Below are 24,449 nucleotides of genomic sequence, written 5' to 3' on the forward strand. Positions count from 1 at the left end.
TTATTTAGGATTCTGAGCATGCACAGATAGTTCTACTGTATATTGCTTGCGTAGTCTAGGTGCCACGTAGACTAATTACAAAAAGTGTTTCATCTTGATGAATCAGAGCTGTACCACCCTACTACGTAGATGAATTTTAGTTTCTCTTTTATAAATTGATCCTTATGACGACACATACTTTTGTTTTGCTTGTTTTATTTTCTATACCTATTTGACCTAATTCTATAACAGGATCATCATGCACTTTAGTCACCTGTAATGAAAAACTTCCTTATTTTTTCAAGTTTCCCAGTACAGCTTTCATTCTTATTTTTCCCATCCAGTGTCTGCCCAACCTGCTTCCCAAGTGTATCCCTTGTTTTTGTGCTGTGTGTGCTTTTATCATTTTACTCTATAGTATCGTGGGAAACCTGTAGTTTCCACATGCATATAACGATAAGCAAAAAACAAAATACAATAACAAATGAATTTTATTACAGAAAAAAAAAATAGGCACCTTGTATTAAAAGTGTTTGGGAGTTTTCTTGGCCACCTGTGGGTTGGTTATAGTACAGTAACGGGTCTAGTGACAATAAACATCTTGGAGTATCATGTCTACGGATGGAAACAGGCCCATACCTTAGCATCAAACTCCCAATATTAACTCTCCTAAAGTAACCTTCTTAGTAATCTCTCACTATACTCCAGTATATCGTATGGAATGAATATCGCTGTCAGAAGGCTCAATACTGCAGGATGTTTATTGTCGCTAGACATGATACGGCTGCTGTATCGAATGCACTATACTATCCTTACCTATTTCTAACAGCATTACACTGTGTTTATCATTTTTACAGTTAATAAAAGAGTTAGTAGGGCGGCCAATGTGAGCTTTTTCATCATGGGGGGCATTTTCTGTTAATAGCAGGCAACCATGTGGAATATATCCCTTATGGGATGACAAAAAAGATAGGGGTGGATGCCGCTCTCAAATTTCAGGTCAAAGGTCATTTTCAAGGTTATAAGGTCAAATATGGTAAAATAGAGGTTTAAGCTGTTTTCAACAACATATAAGCTAATTAAAAGAAATGTAACCATTATTGGATCATTATTGACATATTGCTGCAGATGGTGAAGTTCATCAATTTTTCAACTTACAAGTTTAAAGGTCATTTTCAAGGTCGTAAGGTCAAATAGAGCACAGACCCGTTAATTATCGGTATTAATAATTGAAATAAATATAATTTTCATGATAGCTGGGCTGATGGTTATAGTGTGGTGTCAAAAAGACCAGAATTGTACTGGGAAGATTTTAAACATTTTGAGTCACTCCTTGTGGGTTGGGAGTAATGGGCGGCATGGGCACATGCCAATATTCGAAATTTTTCTGGGATGGAAGGAGGTAACGCTCTGAGGTGGGTATTTCTTCAAGCACTGGCCATATGGGTAACGGCAAACGATTGAATCACAACCACATGCATGCTTTCTGTAACAACTTCATCTGGCTCTTTAGTTTACATACACATGTAACAAGTTCCAAACTGACAACTGGGTTAGGGGCTTCCAAACGACCCGATTCATTTAGGCCACATACTGATCTCTGCCTGATAGTTGGCTCGTATGTTTAGGTTCTATGATGTCTGTATTCACCATAGGTGATTTTTTTTAAATTTTAAGTGTTTCCCGAAGTAGAAATACAGGTACTTAAATATTTATTGAGTGAAGTGAAATACTTAATATTTAAGGGAAATATATATCACTAGTGTTAATGGTATATGGTCACTGAGTCTAGATGGAGGTAGCACCAAAGAGTAGTCTGTTATTATACAGTTATCTGCTCAAGAGTACCATATATTTGGCAATATTAAACTTTAGTGTACACTGTACGTGGAAAGTCTTAATCTTAATGAATTCCATTTACAAGGAGTGGATGCGTTACAAATGATTTCCAGTATGACCTCGTCCCATAACCAGCAAATAATGACGTGCTGCAACCTGTAATGGCATGGAAGCTGGTTAGATTATTCTTAATAGGTTTTCAACCACTTTATTGTTCACTATACTTCATCGTCCATACTTTTGAAGGCTACTGTTACAAAGTGCATATCATTATTTACATCAACTTTCATGTATAATTGCAAGCTCTTTGTTATTGACATAAAGAATGTCTAAAAACTGTGTGATATTTGTTCTCCTCCAAACCGATGAGTGTGGCCCAAAACACATACGGAAGTACAGATTAGTACATTGGGACTATCCTTTCAATCGTGTCACTGCTTTTATCCACCCCTTTCCAATGTAATGATCAAATACAACAAAATGGCGAAATATCTAGGTAACTTGCATAAATACTTGCATAGTCACCAAATGTTTACAGCCATGTTTACTGCATCCTATAGTGCATGGCCATCATGTTTTTGCTGTAAGTTTTCTTCTGGAACATCTGTGGGTATTTCAACGCCATCCATCAAGATATGTGAAGTCATATTTGGTTAAAGATATTAAAATTGGGCTATGATCATACTCCATTGGTTGATCAGCAGATTTTCTGTCAGTTTTTATATACTTTATCGAAACAGTTGCCTTATAGAAATCCGCAAAGGTTTAGAGCGATGCTTTCTCAGTGGCTCATGAAGTTCTAAGTTCTACTGTTTTTTTTCTTTCAATAAGTTGTTAATTTAAATATAAGATCTTCCTTATCATCTGTCAGTTCGAAAGAATATTGTGTATTATGTGTGATTCGTGATCAGTCTGACCATGTCATGCAGAACCTATCAATGAATTACAGCGTTTCTTGTTATACCAATGATTCTATTTTGAATTGATCTATCATCCACTCAGTGTTTAGAATATTGGTTCTGATAGTTTAGATAGGTAAATTTGTTTACCCTTTTAACCTCATTTCTACAACGAATCCAATCGGTTTTTAAATGTGTTGGTGGTTTCAGAAATGACGACTTTGGTTGGCAAACTATTAAAATATATAATTACTAATTGTGAAAAAGTGGATCTCCTATCTGTCCTTTGTGAAATTTAGGTTTAAAAAGTCTAAGCTGATGTCCTCGTGTATTTCTGCTTAGATTGCATCTTATTTGAAGGAAGTCTTCCTTGGCTACACCCTCGAAATCTTTTGAAAATTTTCAATCAAGTCACCATGAATTCGTCTGTCATACAAGAAACTTTAAACGATCTTCATATGAATAAGAATGGATAGCTGGAATTTGATTTGTCGCATGACGTTGTCCTCTTCAAGTGCGTTTACTTTTTGGGAGAAATGGATTTCATACCTGGACACAGTACGTAACGTAATGTTTGTAAATAACGTTAAAACCGTCTTTATCCATGTGTATAAATGACTTCTTAATTACTTAAATTGTTTTATATTTGTTATCACCGTCAACCATGATAGCATAGATGCGAAGGCCTCAAGAAGAAGTCCCCAATTACCACTCCTTCCAACCTTGATAAAGTCCAATAGTTAGAGTTTTTGAAAACAAAGACTCGATACCCAGGTTTCTCTTTCGAGATTTCTTGAAACAACAAACTTCAATAAAAACTTGTATCATTGAAATAATGAAAAAAATGTTTAAATAATTACATTATAGGGGGTCTCTGACCCAAACAAAAACATCTCGACATTAGGTCATATAGGGGGTCTCTGTTTTCGAAATTTTTCTAAAAACAAATTTCTAAATATTATTACATTATTATAGGTAATATTAATAATTTTTCTAAAAACAAATTTCTAAATATTACTGTATTACATTATTATAGGTAATATTAATATTATAGTAAAAGACCAATCTTTTGGCACATATGGCGTTTCATACATATAACACTTGACCTATTTTTTCCCGACAAAAATCAAAACGATGACTGGTGGACAACATGAAAAAGACAAATTTACAACAGACTGGGAAAAGCCTATTTAAAAACTGTGTGTACTTTACAGAAATATGTGAAAACAACATTTTGAGAAAATGACACTTTTATATTTAATTTCCTATGTTTTTATGTGTAAAACTAAATGTTTATCTCATAATTACTATAATATGAAGCATCAGTTGATCTTCAGATATAACTTTTTGGATAGATCTGATGATTTAGATGATTTTCTGTGAATAAAAAAAAATCCTATATTTTGACCTTGTTTGACCTCTTGACCACATAAACTGACCTTAAAACCCAAAACTGAAGATGGCATCCACCCCTATCGTTTTTGTCACCCCACAAAGGATACATTCAACATGGTTGCCTGCTATTAACAAAAAATGCCCCCCAAACTTTTTATAGAGGACTTTTGTGTATTTGGCCTCTCTACTAAGTGCAATTGCATGTATTTTAAGTTCAAAGCAACCTTACATCTAGTATTGAAGCATCATCAAGTCCATATTTTTAAATAAAAACTGTTTAAAAACAGTTTTTATTCCCTATTTACTATTGCAATATTCAGTTTTTCCCTGTAAATTGTATACCTATATTTAACTATTTCTCTATAGTTTTTAATCAGTCAAAATTTAACAAGACGAATGAATGACATTTGCCATGTATGAGTGACAGTCAATAGAAGAAAACCACACATATTGAAATGAATTCAGTACCCATTGGCTGTCAATACATGAAGGACATGTCATGGTCTGTCCTGTCTAATTATGGGTTTCTATATCATGACAAAGAAACAAGCAGTATTAAAACACAATTTATTTGTAATTTCAAAACAATAATCAAGCATGTTTTTCTCTCTCATCTCATTATTGGTTAACATTATAATTTATTCTTCATAAAGGTCTCATCATTTTCTTTTGTTCTTTATTAGCCAAAAGGGTAAAACAAAGTTAACGTCTATAAAATCTAGCTATAAACACATTTGTGTGGGTGACAATATTTATGCATAATACCAGAGGTTGAGGATGAGTTGAAAGATGTATCATGTAAACATAAGTGCTGCTAGGGTCACTTGGCTTGCATTTTTTGGCTGTCAGTCTTAAATTTTCTCCAAAATCTGCAACATTATGTGGGCAGACATTAACTTTCAACCTGCCTGGTGTAAAGAGTTCCCCTGAAACTCAATTCAGTCACCATTCTTTTGTTTTTTGTATGACTTGTGTACCTAGTTTTAAAAGGTAGGTGCAACCCAGTCCTGTACCCCACTACAATAAATAGTTTTGGGGTATAAAATAATAAATAAAAGTAATTTATGTATATATGCTTACTCTTATTATCATCTAAAGATATTACAACTGATGATAAATAATATAGCTTCTTTTGCCTTTGTTTCATTCTCCATCAAAACTGTTCATTTTTCACTTCATTTCAGTTTATTTACAGCCAGCTAGGCCTAGGTGGTTTATTCTCAGTGCCTGCTGAAGCCCTGGTGAATATCATAGACTCAACGTGTTCTACTAACTCCCAGGCATGACTCCCTAACACTCCATTCCATTTTTATTAATTCCATTTCATTTTTTCGTTTGCATGATCCAGCATGTTTTGAATGGGGACATTAATTTTTATTTTTCGGGTTTACAAAAGTATTTTTTTTATTTATAATAATATTAATAATATAGTAAATAATAATTTGTAATTATTAGTCGGTTTAGTCAAGTTTATAGTTTAATTATTTTTTTTACAAAACCCAAAATATAAAAATATTTAATATTTAATTATTTCAACTTCCCATTTTTTATGATCATATATTATATTTAAGGCATTGCATAATTGTTAACGAAAAATATTATCAATTAATTTTGTTTATGTGTTGACCTTTGTGTCTGTTGTTCTAACTTCTATTAAGAATTATTTTAATATGGCCATAAATAGTATGTATTTCTCCTATAACAAATGAATTGTTGTATTTTCATTGCTGTTTTAATTCTTGAATATACTTGTTATTAAATTGTGGTGTATAATATTATTGCTAATAATTGTAATAAAACAATATTTTTAATATCTTGAAAGAGTAATTATTAAATTACAGTAGGTTTTCTAATTAATTTTCCTAATCATTACAACAGAAATTGTTCAAAGTAATTTTGTATTGATTTTTAAAATCTACCAAAAAGAGAACTTATAAAATAAAAGATAAATAAAAACAATACAAAAAACTGTTACAAACAATACATAATTGTTAAAAAAACATTAATTAATTCACCTCGTATCCCTTTACTCATTAAGAAGTTACATTTTTTTTCTTGGTTTAAAAAAATATATATATAAATAATGTACTAAAATGTAAAAAGAAATGTTTTTTTTTAAATTTAATAACTTTAAATCATATTTCTATATTCTTGATCCGACTTCAAAGCAAAATATTCTTTACAGACAAATGGTACTACAAGTCTATCACTCTTTGGTTCTCCAGGTGTCCTTTCTTTCTCTCCTGCTCTTCCTCTGCCTAGGGTAGGCTTACCTGTATTTTATAACTTTAGTCATCTCCACATTTTGTTCAACTTTCATACTCTGTATTGTAACTTTACTATCCACATTTTCACTACAATTCATTGTGTTTTTTCTCATTTTTTCATCTTCATCTGTTGGATAAAGCTTCAGGTATAGTAGAATAGATAATTTCTATATGCATAGCTTTTTTATATTCATTTGCATAAAAAAGAATATCTGAATAATATTATATATTGTATTTATTTTTAAGATTAAATTAAGATACGCCCTTTTATAATCTTTTTCAATTTTTACAGTTTAAATATTTATAATTACAAATTCTTCAGGTTATGATTTGTATATTTTTTCAAGTCAAATTATAGAGTAGTAGTATTACAGTACAACCCCTCCTTGGGGACACCCCTATTCAGGGGACATTCCTAATAAAGGGACACCCCTATTCAGTGGACATTCCTAATAAAGGGACACTCCTATTCAGTGGACATTCCTAATAAAGGGACACTCCTATTCAGGGGACATTCCTAATAAAGGGACACTCCTATTCAGTGGACATTCCTAATAAAGGGACACTCCTATTCAGGGGACATTCCTAATAAAGGGACACTCCTATTCAGTGGACATTCCTAATAAAGGGACACTCCTATTCAGGGGACATTCCTAATAAAGGGACACTCCTATTCAGGGGACATTCCTAATAAAGGGACACTCCTATTCAGTGGACATTCCTAATAAAGGGACACTCCTATTCAGGGGACATTCCTAATAAAGGGACACTCCTATTCAGGGGACATTCCTAATAAAGGGACACTCCTATTCAGTGGACATTCCTAATAAAGGGACACTCCTATTCAGTGGACATTCCTAATAAAGGGACACTCCTATTCAGTGGACATTCCTAATAAAGGGACACTCCTATTCAGGGGACATTCCTAATAAAGGGACACTCCTATTCAGGGGACATTCCTAATAAAGGGACACTCCTATTCAGTGGACATTCCTAATAAAGGGACACTCCTATTCAGGGGACATTCCTAATAAAGGGACACTCCTATTCAGTGGACATTCCTAATAAAGGGACACTCCTATTCAGTGGACATTCCTAATAAAGGGACACTCCTATTCAGTGGACATTCCTAATAAAGGGACACTCCTATTCAGGGGACATTCCTAATAAAGGGACACTCCTATTCAGTGGATATTCCTAATAAAGGGACACTCCTATTCAGGGGACATTCCTAATAAAGGGACACTCCTATTCAGGGGACATTCCTAATAAAGGGACACTCCTATTCAGTGGACATTCCTAATAAAGGGACACTCCTATTCAGGGGACATTCCTAATAAAGGGACACTCCTATTCAGTGGACATTCCTAATAAAGGGACACTCCTATTCAGTGGACATTCCTAATAAAGGGACACTCCTATTCAGTGGACATTCCTAATAAAGGGACACTCCTATTCAGTGGACATTCCTAATAAAGGGACACTCCTATTCAGTGGACACTCCTATTCAGGGACATTTCTATTCAGGGGACACTTCTATTCAGGGGACACTTCTATTCTGTGGACACTCCTATTGAGAGGACACTCCTGTTCAGGGGAGACCCTATTAAAGGGACATGTTCCTGTGAAACGAACATATACAAATATATGTTTTATCAATACAGCCAGCCCCTATTTAATTTCACCCTAATAGGGGTTCTACTGGAATAATATTGAAAATATTCATTTTATTATCTAAAATGTTGAATTGTTTTTGCTTTTGTGTACAATATGAAGTATTTTAATTGAAGAATTTTAATACTATAGCATTCAATATTTCATTTTGGCATGGTTTGCAAGAATGCAGTTTTGAATTGAATCTTTTTTTCTTTGCATTTTTGATGGAAAGATTGTTGAGTGCATATGATTTATTAGTACAGTATCTTATATTGATTGAATCTTTCTAAAATAATTTATATCGCATTTTTTTTTTAAGGATACAAAGAAAGTATTGTGTTTCATAATAATATTACATAGACTTCTATTGACATTTCACTCATCATATTTGTGCTCATCCACATGCAGATCACACCTGTTATGTAAAAATAGTTTTATTAAATTGATTGATTTATAAATGAATTATTTGCACTGTTAAGACTTGGTGGCACCATACAGTGTGTCAGGAAATCAGTATAAAACTCCTAAATGTTTAAATGATGTATACTAACAATCAGTTCCATACTTATTTGGCCAAGATTTAAAGCTATAACTAAAATATAGTAATACCTTTACTGAAAATTGTTATCACAAATGAATTATAAAACCCTTATCGCAATAATGGTCTAGATTTTGGAAAAAAAAAAAAAAACTACAGTACTGTACCAAATTAATGTAAAGTGTAAAGAGGGGAACTATTATGTAATATAATAACACTACAGCTAACCTATTCAGAGGACACCTCTATTAAGTAAAGTGTCTCCTTAAAGCTCTGTCTACACTACCAAACTAGTGTTATGTGCCCATGGTAGTGATATGACATCATGTCTATATATGGGCACATCACATTTTTTTGTCACATAAAGTTTAATACTGTTCACATCCAATTTCATTTTATAAAATATGCAACTAGTATTTTTACGAATTAATATTTTCCCTTTCGCTTTACAGACTGGGTCATCGTTACTAGGAGGAATGCTGAGCTCATCAACAAAGTGTATTAAGTGTTATAACACCAAGTCAATCACATCGGGAACAATGTCGCCGAATCTGTTAAAACTTGTACGTCTTCACTGGAGCCAGTCCAAGACCGTTGTTCTCAATAACACTGATGGAAAAGAATATAGATTTCATGTCTGAGTTAGTAAGATTTTTCTTTATATTAGTAAGAGACTTAGCTGCAGATTCTTTGTAATATTTGCAAACATGATTATAGCTGATAATATAAAAATCAGCATAGTTTTGATCCACTGCCAGCCTGCTAACAAAAACTACCGATTTACATGTCATACTTTTTTCCTAACCCCTGATTTATCTGTCTGTTTCTAACTGTTTAAAAAATGCTTTTTTACATTTTAAAAATCCAACAACAATCAACAACTGCATTTTTAATTCTTTTTCTTTGTAAACTTACAAACATTTAATGCCAATTTACGTGGAAACCGGGTAGTTTGTCCCACGTAGGATCTGAATCTATCCTTATCGGAGATTGCCCTTCCGCTCCGCGTTTTGTGTAAATGGTCATAAGGTATAACATGGATTCTATTCCATATTTTTATTTTGACATTTAATGCCAATTTACGTGGAAACCGGGTAGTTTGTCCCACGTAGGATCTGAATCTATCCCTATCGGAGATTGCCCTTCCGCTCCGCGTTTTGTGTAAATGGTCATAAGGTATAACATAGATTCTATTCCATATTTTTATTTCCGTCGCCGCTCGTTTTTGTAAATTGGCCTTTACAGTTGATCTGCAATCCTGCCTGTGAGGAGTTGCTATTGGAGGATATGTTGAAATTTAAAATTGTTAGTTACTGTATTTTGAAAGGATTCTTAACAACCTTTTTACCACCCCCAGTTTTAATTAGCAATCTTGTCCCTGTTAGCTAAATGTCTGATTCCGTTTAGGCAACAGGTAACTCATTGCAGACATCTATGTCACTTCACTTCCTCACATCAATACTCTAGGGACAATCTGACAGCAAGCTAAAAGCCTAGCCTAATTGTTTTCATTTGTTTTGTGTGTTTTGGTGTTTTGGCTAGACTCTGCTTCCTTTGCACATACTATAATGAGCATTCTAATGGCCCTCCATGCCCCTTGCAGATCTCATCCAGGTAAACCACCTTTACACTTCAAGGAACCATGAATATTAATGTTCCTTCTTCTTTTATACCCTGTGGACACCCAGCCCCATACTATTCCCTTCTTGTAGTATCAACATTTAATCATGGATGAATTAAGACAATCATCTCCCTTAATATTATGCTCTTAGTGGAATGAACAGCCTAGAATACACAGTGCCATACCAGATACTATTTAAATATGATAAATATGGGAGTCTAGCCAGCTCTGCATGTGTTCAGTGATGACAAATGAGTCACAAATATTACTTATTTCATTATTTGTTTCATATCATACTCAACAAGTTAAAAAGTACAGCAATGTCAACTAGTTTTAGTCCTTGTTGTGTATGACTGTTTCAAATTCTTTTTTGCACAGATTATCTTGGGTTTTTTTCACGGTAGAAACCATCAAACAATTTTTGAAACAGCCACACTGTCCTATCAATTAATTGATAATTGACAAGATCATCTAAGTTTAATTTCTAAAATTAGACTGTCTTGACGTCCGATTTATATTATCAATTTTCTTAGACTTATTTTGGTATGCATTACATCATTTTTTATATATATGCCAAGACACTCTCAGCTGTGCTATATCAATACGTAGACTATTTAATTAATTGGCTAGACATAAATTGAATTATTATTAAGTTTAAATTTGTAATTAATTTATTTTGAGATAATATACACACTGGAAAGTACCATATAATGTTTTATTTATTTCTTTACTTTTTAGACAATATTAATAATCGCACAAATGCCATAGTTTTTTGATTTCTGATATAACAAATAATTATTCTTTTCATCCACATTGTGTAATAAACTGTAATTCTTTTTTATACCCTTCCAAAATTATATTGTATAGCCGACTAAATTAGCCTTTATAGAAAATAAAGACATTTTTGTCATTGTTTACTAAAGAAAATTGCCTAAAGTAGAATACACAATGTTTTTGAATTTTTATAGGAAGTTAAATAATGACGTCAAAAACACCCAATTGAGAATATGGGTATTAATTGTTCCCTCAGGACTTTAATTTGTATGAACAACAGGATAATTATACAATTTGGTCTCTGCCTTTATCTTACCTCCTGGGTCTCTGATATTTTACAAATTGCTATTTTATGCTATGTGATTTTTTTATTTGAATGCTTAAAAAATCACATGAAAAGTCTGTCAATAGGACTTGAAATGAATAGCACCTTTGAGACTAACACTGGAATGTGAAGTACTTGACATTTAAAGCAACTCATATTTTGAATTACATTATGAATTATTTTGCACATTCGAACTCCAGACTTTCAAAGTACTTTTTTAAAGAACGAGACAATGTTTTTCAGACTGAAAAGTTGATAATATTTATTTCCACTCAAATTTGAGTTGATTTAAAGTATATTGATAATATTTTGTGACTTATTTCCACTTAAATTTGAGTTGATTGAAAGTATATTGATAATATTTTGTGACTTATTTCCACTTAAATTTGAGTTGATATAAAGTATATTGATAATATTTTGTGACTTATTTCCACTTAAATTTGAGTTGATATAAAGTATATTGATAATATTTTGTGACTTATTTCCACTTAAATTTGAGTTGATATAAAGTATATTGATAATATTTTGTGACTTATTTCCACTTAAATTTGAGTTGATATAAAGTATATTGATAATATTGTGCAGCTTATTGTTGATAACATTTTTTAGTAGGATAATGTTATAACTACTACATTATTTGTCCGATGTTTTTCCCTCCTCTGACATAAATTAACAATTTGTAAAGCTAGCCTAATCATGTACCTAAAATGATATGGCCAATTATAAGGATTTGTATGGGTTGGAATAGGAAGGTTCATAACATCACTCAGATAATGTATTAATATTTTGCATAAAATTAGATTACACACGTTAACATAATCCTTGACCCTGAGAAGAAACTTCAAAGTCTGTGTTGCATCCTGGAACTCAACTTTAAAGTTAACAAAAAGTGAAAGATTACTGTTAGAAATGTTGTTATGAAATTAATGAAGATATTATCTATTTGTAAATTTGTTAATATCTACCCTAATCATGTACTCATATTTCTTATTTAATCCATGTTTACAAATAAAATGCATAGTTAATTTTTATGATTTTCTGTACTGTATCTCCACATATGGAATATGTCCAGTATCATATGTACATTCTGTATACAGTGTCACATATGTAACACATGCCTGTATTATGTTGTCACGGTTAGGTTAGACTTACTGTAGGACATATGATACAGACGTCACATGTGATGCATATGTATTACAGAATCTGCCTAATACTCCCAATGTATACATACAGTACAGTATCGGCTATAAATCTTGCGACATAGCTTTTTTTAGGATCTTGTTCGATGGAGAAATAGATTTTTTTTTAGGTTTACTTGATTCGTCTTAAGCTTGTGTTGCCACGTGCTTATCTTTTCATTCTTACATCTGTTGGCTTCAGGCATACAGTAGTAATTTGGTAATTTCTTTTTATAGTCTCAAATTCATTGCCTGTTTGAATTGATATTCATATTGTAGATGAAGCTTACTGTATGCAGGGGTGTAACCCATAATGCAAAAGTAAAATATTAAACTTTTATCATATCAATTATAGATATCGCTTCAGTTGTTAACTACAATTTCACCTTTTTTTTTACTCCATCAACTCACCATGATATTGCAGAAACTAAAGATTTCTTTATTGCCATATAAATCATGAACAAAGCTTATTGATGACACACTTACTATCTTTTAACTTCCGTCACAAAATAAATACTGTTGTCACGTACATTTGTCGTCGTACAGTGGTACAAAATACTAATGTATTTATTCAATGACGACCCTTTGAGAGTTTCTTTGTCACATGTGGGCGACTCTTTAAAGTTACAATTTTCAGGCCTGTCAATATGCCTTAAAACCAAATCTGCTTTTGTGACCGAGTTCAGCAAGAGTAGGCTACAGTATAGTGTGAAAAGTTTTGTTTATCACTATTATATTAACACTGTTTAAAATAAATTAAATCAAAATTGATGGTACTAAGGCAAATATGTAATTATCAACAACAACAAATACAGATAAGGTAGTTAATTTACCACAATTTATATAAATGTATCACTAAAATTTTATCATTAAATATATTAATTAAGTTATTCATAAATCACAGACAAGACAAATTGTTATTAAGAATAATCAGAAAAAAATGTAAAAGGTTAAAGCAAAATAAGGAGAAAAGGAATAATGACAAATTGTTTAACTAATAGGTTATTATTTGTTATCTTTTTTTAACAGAAATCGCTTATTCATTTATTTGCAAATTGTTTTCAATTTGCCAATACAGTTTTCTAGTTTGTTTATATCCAAACATGTGCATGCATGTGGAGCTGTGATATGTCCAACCAAGTCAGCATGACAAATAAAAACGCAACATATCCTATAACTAGGATCTGCTGTACATGTTTACTCCTGTTAGTTCAGCCTATTAACTTCTTTATGAAATAAGATACACTTTGGACAATCCCAGCTGTACTTCAAATTACTGATGATCTTAATATATCATCCTTCTTTATAAAACTTAAAATTAAGTTAACCATATTGGTGCCTGCTGGAAATTAAGCCTGCAGAATTGCAACACAGCTTCTTAGATATTAAATTCAATTTAAAATACGAGAGATAACCTCTATGATTTAACCCATAGGGTAATGTAATTGTTTAACCTCAGCATGATATAAAGGTACAGTAACCCTTTTCTTGGCACACTGAAAAAGTCTTTTGAAAATGAAGTCATTGTATTTCAGCTTCCCTATTAAATGAACTTAATAGACAACACATAGTAGCATAACAATAGTTTAAATACTAATTATTGCCGAAACAAATCATCTGATTCATTGTACTAAGCCTTGGCATTATGTGGTAGGGTGGCCAGTTCATTTCCACACAGCCTTATATCCTCCCTAGTATCGTTCAACCAGGTATTCATTTACAGCTGAGTGGACAGGGAGTCATTCTTCTTGGGAATTGAACCTGGGCCTTTCTGTATGATAGTCAAGTCCACTCAAGACCACTCGGCCACCAACATTCAAATAAGAATAATACTTGAATGACAGATTTTCTTTTGAGTACAAATATGCAATGGAGTACACCAAATGTTTTATTTATTATTTTGACATCCTATTAATCACTTAGCTATAAAGCACTAGAAAAAGTACTATGTAGTATATCAGATCATGAGAAACTTTTCAGATGTTGTCTGGTAATAATCATATTTGTCATGATGTTATTTTCTTATAGGAATGCTATGTATGATTGACATGTGTCAGATGTTGATTAAAGTTGGCGTATGGGAATTACTGTCTCAATGCAGCAATGCTTTCCTCCTGCAGTAACACTACTTATGCAACGACACTAGTGTCCCACTTAAGTAACACTACATTAACAGGTATATAGTGACACTAGTGTCCCACTGCAGTAACATTACATTAACAGCAACACTGTTTTGTTTTGGAGCTGTATTAGGTCGATTTAGCATCCATTGTTCATCTAACTCCTAAATCAAAACAATGCTACTATCTCAATGACACTGTACTATACTCATAGCAGTGACACTACCATCGCCTGTCTATCTAAACACTTTGCAGTAAGACAAAATCTGATATTGTTAGTTAACTATCTTGATATTCCGTACTTGTATTGTTTTCTAAAAACAAAGTAAAAATCAGTATGTTCAGATACACAAAGTTTATTTATTAACAATATAGAATACCAGACTTGATGTTCTCGTCACTTTGTGAGCCTCGTCTTAGGTCTTAGTGGGCCAAAAATGAAAACAAAATATTCTTAATTATATAGGAGAATAATGATTATAGTATAACCATATGATTCCAAAGTAAAATATAAAGTTGCGATAATAAAGAAATACAGAACGTTTCTATGCACTATTTAATGGATTTATTGAATATGGCTCGGACCTGTTTTATATATTCTTATTTCCTTTCTGTAATTTTTTAATTTAGTCCAATACTATGAAAGTTATACATAATACAGCTACACATATTTAAAGAATGGTGTTAATATTAATACATCCAAAGGCAAGTTACTGGAAAAGAAAAAATGATTCCTATTGGATTGCAATTGGTTCATGTATGTGTTTCATAGAACATTTTTTTCTTAATGTGCTAAATAGTTTAATGAACTCAAGTTCAAAATTATGAACTCGCCATTCCAACTACAAGCTTTCAACATTGTTTTCTTTTAATACATAATCTGTGTTTTCACTTAAATCTATAAGATTATTGGCTCCAATGTGGGTTTCAGAAAAAAACTAAAAATACCATAGATATACTATAACTACTAGAGTGTCTACTACTACTGTATATAAAATAAAGTAGTGAATCTCTGCGTTGTCTCTAGCCAATCTATAGATGAAGCTCATTGGATAGTACAGTAATGTTTTGAAATAAAATAGAAAGTTGGTCACGGACTAAAAGTAAACTAATGTATTAACAATCTTACTATTAATTTCTATGAATTAAGTCTATACTTAACTGTTTGTAAGTTGGTTTCAGTTGTTAAAAGCTAACAATGATAACAGTATTTATTTAATGTTGTACAATGTTATATAAAACAAGAGGGAACAAAAACGTATATTAATCGTGGTAGATGTACAATTAATGTGTAAGAATAAATGAATTTAGGTATATACAATAAATTTAAATGCCTGTGCAATAAAGAACATATGAAAACATAAAGTCATTAATTATTGGTATCATGTTGTGTTTATCTACTTTCACTTCAATCCATTACTTTAATATTTTTGATTACTTTCTACGATGTTTGAAACCCCGTTCGAAACATTGCTTATGCGAGATGATTGCCCTAGGAAACCTACCCACGTACACCCCCCTATTTAAAGCTTTTTCGAAAATGTATATTATAATACTATGACATGATATTCCGATCGAAAATTTACTTACACCATCATACGCATATATAAAGTGTTAGAAATTGTACATTGTTAAGAATTTTAATTGTACTTTTGGCGATGTTTGCCTTAACATTATACTTTTTTTTACTTTTAACGTCTGAAAACCATAATTGATGTAAACGTGTTTAATAGTGACAGGCGAGTTGACTGAACCCACTTGTGTGGACAGACAGTTCTTATTTTAAAGACCTAACAAAAGCCCGAGAGAATCAAGTATCTATTCGTAATTCCCATGATTTGTAAAGTTATACCCGAAAGTCGAATCATTGTTTTTAAAAAAGACTAAATTTAGAAAATAAAAACGATGACCAGTCAGTGATATATTAGTTCAGATCCCGACGGGAATGAAAGATACAATCGTTCTCTTCTAATTATGATTGGTATGAGTCCACAATCCCATTGGCTACTGCTTTTCTTTTTATTCTGTTTTTTATATGAATCTTGTTGATTTTCAAGCTCCTGAAATTTCTTCTTTTGGAGATAATAAAATATGTCTTGTCAAACTCCCAATTCTATACTGGTCTCCATATTTATAGTCCAGTGTGTCATAGACAAATGCTAGTGCCACATGTATCACATGGACGCCATACGTATAGGCATGGTCTATTTATACAGGCCCATGTGATACATGTGTGACACTGTATTGCAGAATTTGCCTATAATGCTAGACCAATTATAGATACAGTACCGATATTCATCTACTAATCTACAGCTTTTAGCTCTGTCTATCAAACTTTATGCGACAAAAAACATCACACTTTTTGTGAAACTAGTTTGATAATGTAGAAAGAGGTTTTTTTATAAAATAATCAATAAAAAAAACAATAGGCCTCTCTGAAATCAGCGGTCAACCTTCAACTTGGTGTTTAAAGGAAACGTGATCGTGGTTGTTTATTCCATTCAAAAGTCCTTTGACACTCGTTGCATTATCAATTTCGATTGTACGTGATCGAACGTTTAAAAAAATGATTTATTGGAATCAGTTGGTAAAAGTTTAGGCTTAGCGCGTAATTTATTGTATGGTACACCATAAGTAGCTACACAATTGTGCAACTTTAAAAAAAAAAAGTAACGGTGCGTTTACACTGAGCCAGGTAGCCGTATATAAAAATTCTGAAAAATCGATATAGTGTTTAGGATACAACTATTCACACTAACACAATCCGGGTTCTATAAAAACCGTGCAATTTCACTCTTCCCTGGTTTGTACGTGTTCGCCTGTAGTCCAAACTTTTGTCAGTCAGTTTTCCAACTTTCCCATTGGCTGAAAATCAGGCAAAGAGTTATTACTAAAATATACGTCATAAACTGTAACGGATCCGATAGAAGACAAGAATCCTCGGAGGTTTTGTGCGTTTTGTAGGCAGGCTTAACTTTCGAACTCGTTTTAAGTTCGGTCAATCGTCTGCTACTTTTAGGCATCTGATCCAGGGTAATTCGGTACGCGAAAAGGAAATGGTTGTATTCATTGGACAACTAATCCTACGTCACAAAAAGAAAACACCGGCAGCAGACGATGCGATTACTTTACGCATGCATAAAGAAGTTCAAACTGGGACGTGAAACTTGTTTTAAATGATGTTACAGCTTACAAATACAAAGGATAATATACTCCAAGTACGTGTGTTGATTACAGATGATATAATGTAGTTGGATCTTACTCAATTAAGTTATAAAATGACGACGAGTTCACTAAACTGGAATTTCAACGCTTTAACGAAACAGGAACGATTAACATTTTGAATTTTATTGATTTTCATTATTATAATTTGGAAGATGCGTGCGTTTGAACGTTATTTAGCCTTATTGGCAATGTCTACGTGTATGTGTATTGTACTGACATACATGCACTCGTGGATAGGTACAGTTGAGGAACATTTGCGGAGCGTTGACCCGTCAATGGGTTTTATATCAACACTTAAGTATGTTTACATTAATGTCTTAAGCTGTGTCTACACTACCAAACTAGCTTGACAAAAAAAGTGTGATGTGCCCAAATATGGTAGTGATATGCCCAAATATGATAGAGTGATATGACATCATCGTGTCCATATATGGGCACATCACATGTTTTCGTCACATAAAGTTTGATAGTGTAGACAGAGCTTTAGACAGGACACTTTCATTTTATCGGTTGATCCTATTGCTGTAGGCTTAACTATTAATATCATTGGTGTAGGCCTATCTCTACGTTTATTTCTTTATTTAATACATTTTTGTTTCGTGGCAGTTTTTCAAGGCTGTCCGAAATCCACAAAACGGATTTTTAGGAGACAGGTTTAACGCCTTTCCCGGTACTGTTATTGATCATAATAATATATTTAAAGTGCGGCCCAGGACATAACTTATTTAGGCCGGGGTGACTATAAAACCGATTCCTACTGAATGCTACAACGTTAATTTCAAGTTAGGCCTAATTATAATTGTACTATGCAATTTTTTATCATTTAGTATGTACTGATTTCGTATAATGTTCAGAAAGGAATATTCTCCGAAGAACCGACGTAAGTTTTACCGTCGCCAATCAAAACAAATATTTCTTTATATCTTATAGATCTAGAACCTTGCTAGGTGAACAAATTTCAATTCCAAAAATAACTAATACCAAAGAATTTAAAGAAGATGTGAACGAAGAACTCGATGAAGAAGATTCCATGTTAATTGCTGAAGTTAAAGCAGATGTCGAGGATGTTATATCGTATCCATGGCAACCAAATCATACAGCTGCAGTCAGTAAAAGGTATGGGGGTAATAGGACCAGAATTGTCTGAGAAAGTTTTTAACTATTATATTTGAGTGGGATGTAACGAGTACGGTCTCTGTTAGTTTGTGTATTAGGCCTATAAGTACCTAAAAGTCAACGACGACTCACGTCACTGACGGAAATAGTGATATAATTAATGACAGATATGATCGATCTGGATGGTCATTGCACGTTTATGACGTGATTCTACCGACGAAATAAAGATGGTAATATTAATCGATGCTTTATTTATATTTTTAGGGAAGAAATGTTGTCGTACTTCAATTTACTTAAAGTTTTAACGATGACTTCTGATGACGTCACAAGTGGACATTTGGCGCGATTTTATTCCGCTAAATCAAAGAGGATAGTATCGGTACCAGGAGGTATGCACGATTTACTTCCCAAGCGGCAGTTATTCCGCAAGAACCGCTACAAAAAGTGTTCTCTTGTCGGAAACAGTGGCGTCCTACTACAAAGTGGTTGTGGGAAGAATATCGACCAATCAGACTTTGTTGTTAGATGCAACTTTGCAACAATGAAAGGGTTCGAGAAAGACGTTGGAACAAAAGTTGACGTTGTGACCTTTAACCCGAGTATATTACGTAATAATTATAACTCTTTATTAACAGAAAAAGATAGATTACAATTCAAGAATGATTTGATAGGATATGGTAATTTTGTTTTGTGGGTTCCTGTGTTTTCGGATCACGCTGTTTCTGCAACAATAAGAACTTTGATTGATTTCTTAGGAAAAAACAAAGACGATTTGACCAACGTTCAGCTAGCATTTCCAGGCAATGTTCTTCCGGACATTGAAGAGTGAGTTTCATTGTTATTGGTTTTTTTTTAATGCTAATAATATAAACCTAGTTAAAAATTGAAATTGACGGACGTTAAATTGACAAATTCAGTCCCGATTATGAAGAACGATGCACACTGGGCTTAAACGCATGCGTAGAAACAAATTCTACCATTTCGAATATGAAAAACTGGACGATTTGAAACGAATCTGTATTTTTTTACATCGCTAATTCCAAAGCTCTGTCTACACTATGAAACTTTATGTGACATGTGCCCCCCACGATGACGTCATATCACTACGATGTTTGGGCACATCACACTTTTGTCAAACTACAGTAGTTTAAATAGTTTAGCTTTAAGATTTGTTCATCTTACTAATACTGTTATTATTATTTTTTAGATTTTGGTTTTCAAAAGACATCGACGAAGAGCGAATAAGCACTGGCCTGCTAATGTACATGATATCGAGTCTGCTCTGTGACGAACTTCATCTCTATGGTTTCTATCCATTCCCCGAATTTCGCAATAAACAAATTCCATATCATTATTATCAGTCAATGAACAGAACTGCTGAGAATTATGACTTTGGTTATATGAAGGTGCATCGGCTACCTGACGAATTTGCATATTTGACTAAATTACATAAAGAGGGCGCTATTAAGTTACACCTTGAAACATGTTCTGCGAAGTAATTATATAGTCACATGATCTGTCATTTTTGAAATTTTGTTTAATGGGATGATGCCTACTTAATATTACGTAATATTACGTGTTAATACATTTAGTACGATTCTGAGAATTGTAATATTATGATTCAATCACGCCTAAACACACTTTTACAATTTAGGCCTATAAAGTATTTTATGAGTGTGTGTATATGTATTTCTGCTTAATTGACCTTGGACTATTGATTACTCTTTCATAAATATGTAAACTACTCAAAACAATTAGTTTCCTTGTTTATATATAGTTTAGGTTCTTTACAAACCTTCTAAAAATAAAACTAATTTATAAAACAACATTCGTGACTCTCGGGCACCATTTTCGTCTGCGTATAGAAAGAAAAGTTAAGTTTCGTCAGAAGACGAATAATTGTTAATGTAACATAAAATAATATGTTAAAACATAAGACTTTCTTGGTTCAAGTATAGGAGTAGATGCCCTTTTCAGTAGTCCTGATGAGTTCCGGTGAGTTCTCATTTGGGAGCTTCCAATGAAGTGGGGATTGGTTTTTCTACGTCATGGGTTCCTCTACGTCATCTTTATTTATCTTCATTTCTTTATTTATAATATTTCATACATTTTCTTTTGTTTGTGTGTGTGTAAAGTTCTTACACACATTTGTATTGTTTTTCAATTTAATAAAATATCTAATTATGGTGGTTAGGCATTCCGAATTGTTATCTTTCCACCTTGTTAGTTTTGGGGGTTTTATTTCAATTTACCACCATGCCAATAGTTCTTTTAATATCGGTTTCAAAATGACACATATATTTTCAGGAAATTGAAACAATTTTATTTATAAAATTAATGTATAGTTTTTATTTCTATGTTGTAGTTTCAGATGTCGATTGCTCAAAAGCTGTAGCTATTGAGAAATACAAGTACAGTAGTTGTATTTGGTTTTGAAGAACAACATGATTGTATTTCTTTTCATTTGATTAAACCAGTCTTTATTGTAATGTTTTATTAGAACTTTGTGATTTATTGCAAAAGACTAGGATACCATATCAAAGAGCCATCCACAAGTATAATATTGTCAGTATAATGAGTGCGAGACTATTCAGATAGACCTTCTCTCATTAAAGCAAGCATGAAGACAAATCATATTGACTGACTGAAAAATAACGCGAACAGAAAAGATTTGATTGAAACAAAAAAATGGAATGGTTTATGTTTATGCTGACCTTTGGTCTGTCTTTTGAGATTGTTGTAAGCCGAACAAACCACATAATCGATAATGTCGATTTTTATGCCAATAAATCGTATACTTTTACTGCAGACGGTAAATGTGAAACTTTAGTGACTTGGGATTACCGTGAATCGCCACAAAAAATGCCTACCGTCCTCGTCAATAACTTCACAGTGTCCGCCTTTAAACGTTCCAGAGTCCTAGCCGACGTTAATAACACCACCAATCCTACACTGAATATCAGATATGCTAAATACAGTGATCAAGGTATTTACAGATGCTGGTGTTGGCGAAGAGCCTATAAACCAATCCGTCTGAAAGAGGTTTGGCTGGGTCAAGTTAACTCTTCTACGCGGAAGATAAACTGGAAAAAACAACCATATGCTGAAATCTTAACAGATAGTCCAGATAAGCTACCTATACATTCAAACGTTGTTTACAAATGTGCAGAGACGCACAGTGTAAATGCAGTTATTGGTTCTGTCCGGTGGAAAGTTAACGTAACAAATGACAGATTTAAAGTAAATGAAGATGCCATGGAGATACGTGGTATTCAACCAACTGACAATGGTACCGAGATTTTGTGTGAATTTGATGCAATATCGTTTAAGAAGAGCAGTACAGTACCTTATGCAATGACCCCGAAAGCCCATAAGATCCTTGTTGTTACGTCAGCAGAGCTGCTATCAACCAAAGCAATCTTATTAACAAGCTCCACCGGCACAACGTTGATAATGAACCGGACTACCAAAAAGGTAGAGACAATAAGATAATTAGTAAAAAACATTCTTCTGGTTTCTATTAGTATATTGATATGATGGTTCATCGAGTGTAATTATACTGGTTTACACTCAATGAACCATTTCAATAGAGATAATATTAATTTAGATGGTTATAATTAATTTATGTAATTAATGAAATGATCATTATAATCTTTTTATTTATTTTTTCTAACTTGAGTGATATGATATATTTTTCTTTGCAGACTAATCACTGGTACAATGGATTACCAAAATGGGTGATGATATACAGCACTGTTTCTATTGTTTTCTGTGTGTGCATTGGTATCTGCATTGCCGTGTGTATAAGAAAAAAACAGAAGAAGAAACGATGGATTAATAACACAAATTGCAAGAAAAGCCGGGGAAGATTTACATCTAAGCCTCCTTCGTCGACGTCATGTAAGCCTAACAGAAATAGATCTAGGCATAGGTTGTCTTTACGGCGTCTACGGCAATATTTTAGTGTTCTTGGAACTGGTCACGTATATGAACACGGAATACCAATCCAATTACCTGACACCCCGTGTGTTCATAGAAACAACTCACATATGCCTACACAACAGCAAACCAGTCTTCTTGATGAACTATACGTTAACACTATGGGCAGAAAAAAAGGCAAACAAGACAGAAAGAGAAAATTCATACTTCAAACATCTACACGCAAAATATACACAAGGAAAATGCAAAAAATAGAAACGCAACTGCAACAACACTCGGTGGAGGAAGAACCACGGGAGAGACAGCGAAAAGATACGCATCTGCAACAGTTGTCGACGAAGGAGCGGGAGAAGCAGCCTAATGTGACAAGGAATCTGAAACAGACTGCCACGAAGGAACGTGAGGGTAAGATAAAAAACTACACAATAGACAACATGGACATGCCACCGCAACAATACACAAGAGAGAAACTGGAAGGGAAGCAACAGAATGACACCACCAGAGACACACATCAACATCACACTAAAGACTACCAACGAAAGGCATACAATCACACAAGAGAAACATGTAGTAGGCAGACTGGAAAATGGCCAACGACAGCTCACAAAATAGGCCTACAACATGGCCATACCGCAACAACAGGACATGAAGACGCAATTACACTAATGACAAACATGAGACACACAAGTGAAAGGCAGCAAAGACCAACGAGAGAGATGCTGACAGAAGAACACATGAGTAGGCCTAAAATACAAGAGAGACGTCGATCACGCGCGACGAGAGTGACCAAAGAACCGTGGGTAATTTACAGAAAACCGGAAAGTAACATTTACATGAACGTAAATCAAAAGTAAAGATGTTAGATTTTGTTTTTAAACACACATAATCAATTTTACTAAACGCTCGCGCACTCTTGCTCTGCCAAATGGAAATAATATTAACCGCGAATGAAAAAATAATAGTAATAACGTTTTGGACAGGAATTTCTATATTTATGAACATTTTCGGTTAGTTTAAACTGCAGGGAAGATTAAATGACTCTTCCCCGGTTTTAACCAGACATGGGCCTATGGGGAGGGACACAACATTTCTTTGATAATACAGTAAATTCTCCCAATACCAGACAGCATTGAGCTGGCCTAATATAATAATGTTTGGTTCCAAAATGTTTTAAATGGTAAAAACGAATTTGACTTTTTGGTCCTGTACTTGGAGAGTTGACTGTAATGGGTATTTACACTTTTTATTAAATATCATTGAAATTAGCTGTAAATAAAGGATTGATTAAATCAATATGATTGTATTCGGGATCATCGTTATTTGTTGTTTGTACGTTAATATTTCTTACAAAAAACGCTGCTCGACATTTTAAAATTAATCATTGTTCTTTCTTCAGATATATTTATGATTAATTATTAAAAAGAAGTCCTTTAATCGCAAAAATACATACAAATCAAAGATAGTTCTTTAATTATAAATCACGTGCCCATTTAAAAATGGTCAATTTTGAACTTTACTCAACCTGTAGGCATGCAACTGAATACCCTCTAGAGACAACGTGACTTCACGGCGGTGGTA

General features: G+C 33.2%; 3 protein-coding genes across 4 annotated transcripts in view; all 3 read left to right on the forward strand.

The window, feature by feature from the left end:
• LOC144841898 (WD repeat-containing protein 7-like) overlaps nt 1–16,094 on the forward strand; it is a 30,421-nt gene extending 14,327 nt beyond the window's left edge. The window contains exons 22-23 of one of the 2 annotated variants that reach the window (XM_078698196.1): nt 9,026–9,218; nt 14,500–16,094. In XM_078698196.1, coding sequence (XP_078554322.1) covers nt 9,026–9,214 — 189 coding nt within the window. In that variant the 3' untranslated portion in view covers nt 9,215–9,218; nt 14,500–16,094. The remainder of the gene's footprint in view (nt 1–9,025; nt 9,219–14,499) is intronic. The other variant, XM_078698188.1, reaches the window with a different exon arrangement.
• A 1,404-nt stretch (nt 16,095–17,498) lies between these two features.
• Nucleotides 17,499–21,493, forward strand: LOC144835087 (alpha-N-acetylneuraminate alpha-2,8-sialyltransferase ST8SIA3-like). The gene is made up of 4 exons (XM_078690158.1): nt 17,499–18,114; nt 18,747–18,932; nt 19,197–19,757; nt 20,140–21,493. Exons 1-4 carry the CDS (start codon nt 17,969–17,971, stop codon nt 20,429–20,431), a joined length of 1,185 nt encoding a protein of 394 aa, XP_078546284.1. The 5' UTR covers nt 17,499–17,968; the 3' UTR covers nt 20,432–21,493.
• Nucleotides 21,494–21,707: 214 nt separating this feature from the next.
• LOC144835176 (uncharacterized) lies at nt 21,708–23,802 on the forward strand. The gene is made up of 2 exons (XM_078690261.1): nt 21,708–22,406; nt 22,637–23,802. The coding sequence occupies exons 1-2, from the start codon at nt 21,795–21,797 to the stop codon at nt 23,723–23,725; spliced, it is 1,701 nt and encodes a 566-aa protein (XP_078546387.1). The 5' UTR covers nt 21,708–21,794; the 3' UTR covers nt 23,726–23,802.
• The last annotated feature ends 647 nt before the right edge of the window (nt 23,803–24,449 follow it).

Source organism: Antedon bifida, chromosome 1 (genome assembly GCF_963402885.1).
Source record: "Antedon bifida chromosome 1, ecAntBifi1.1, whole genome shotgun sequence".
Lineage (NCBI taxonomy): Eukaryota > Metazoa > Echinodermata > Crinoidea > Comatulida > Antedonidae > Antedon > Antedon bifida.

Excerpts from the sequence above, each read along its gene's own strand:
- LOC144835087 (XM_078690158.1), top strand. The coding sequence starts at position 17,969 with ATGCGTGCGTTTGAACGTTATTTAGCCTTATTGGCAATGTCTACGTGT. Across the intron at positions 18,115-18,746 it reads GGTTTTATATCAACACTTAA|ATCTAGAACCTTGCTAGGTG; the intron begins GTATGTTTACAT and ends TATATCTTATAG. Across the intron at positions 18,933-19,196 it reads ACAGCTGCAGTCAGTAAAAG|GGAAGAAATGTTGTCGTACT; the intron begins GTATGGGGGTAA and ends TTATATTTTTAG.
- LOC144835176 (XM_078690261.1), top strand. The coding sequence starts at position 21,795 with ATGCCTACCGTCCTCGTCAATAACTTCACAGTGTCCGCCTTTAAACGT. Across the intron at positions 22,407-22,636 it reads TGAACCGGACTACCAAAAAG|ACTAATCACTGGTACAATGG; the intron begins GTAGAGACAATA and ends TTTTCTTTGCAG.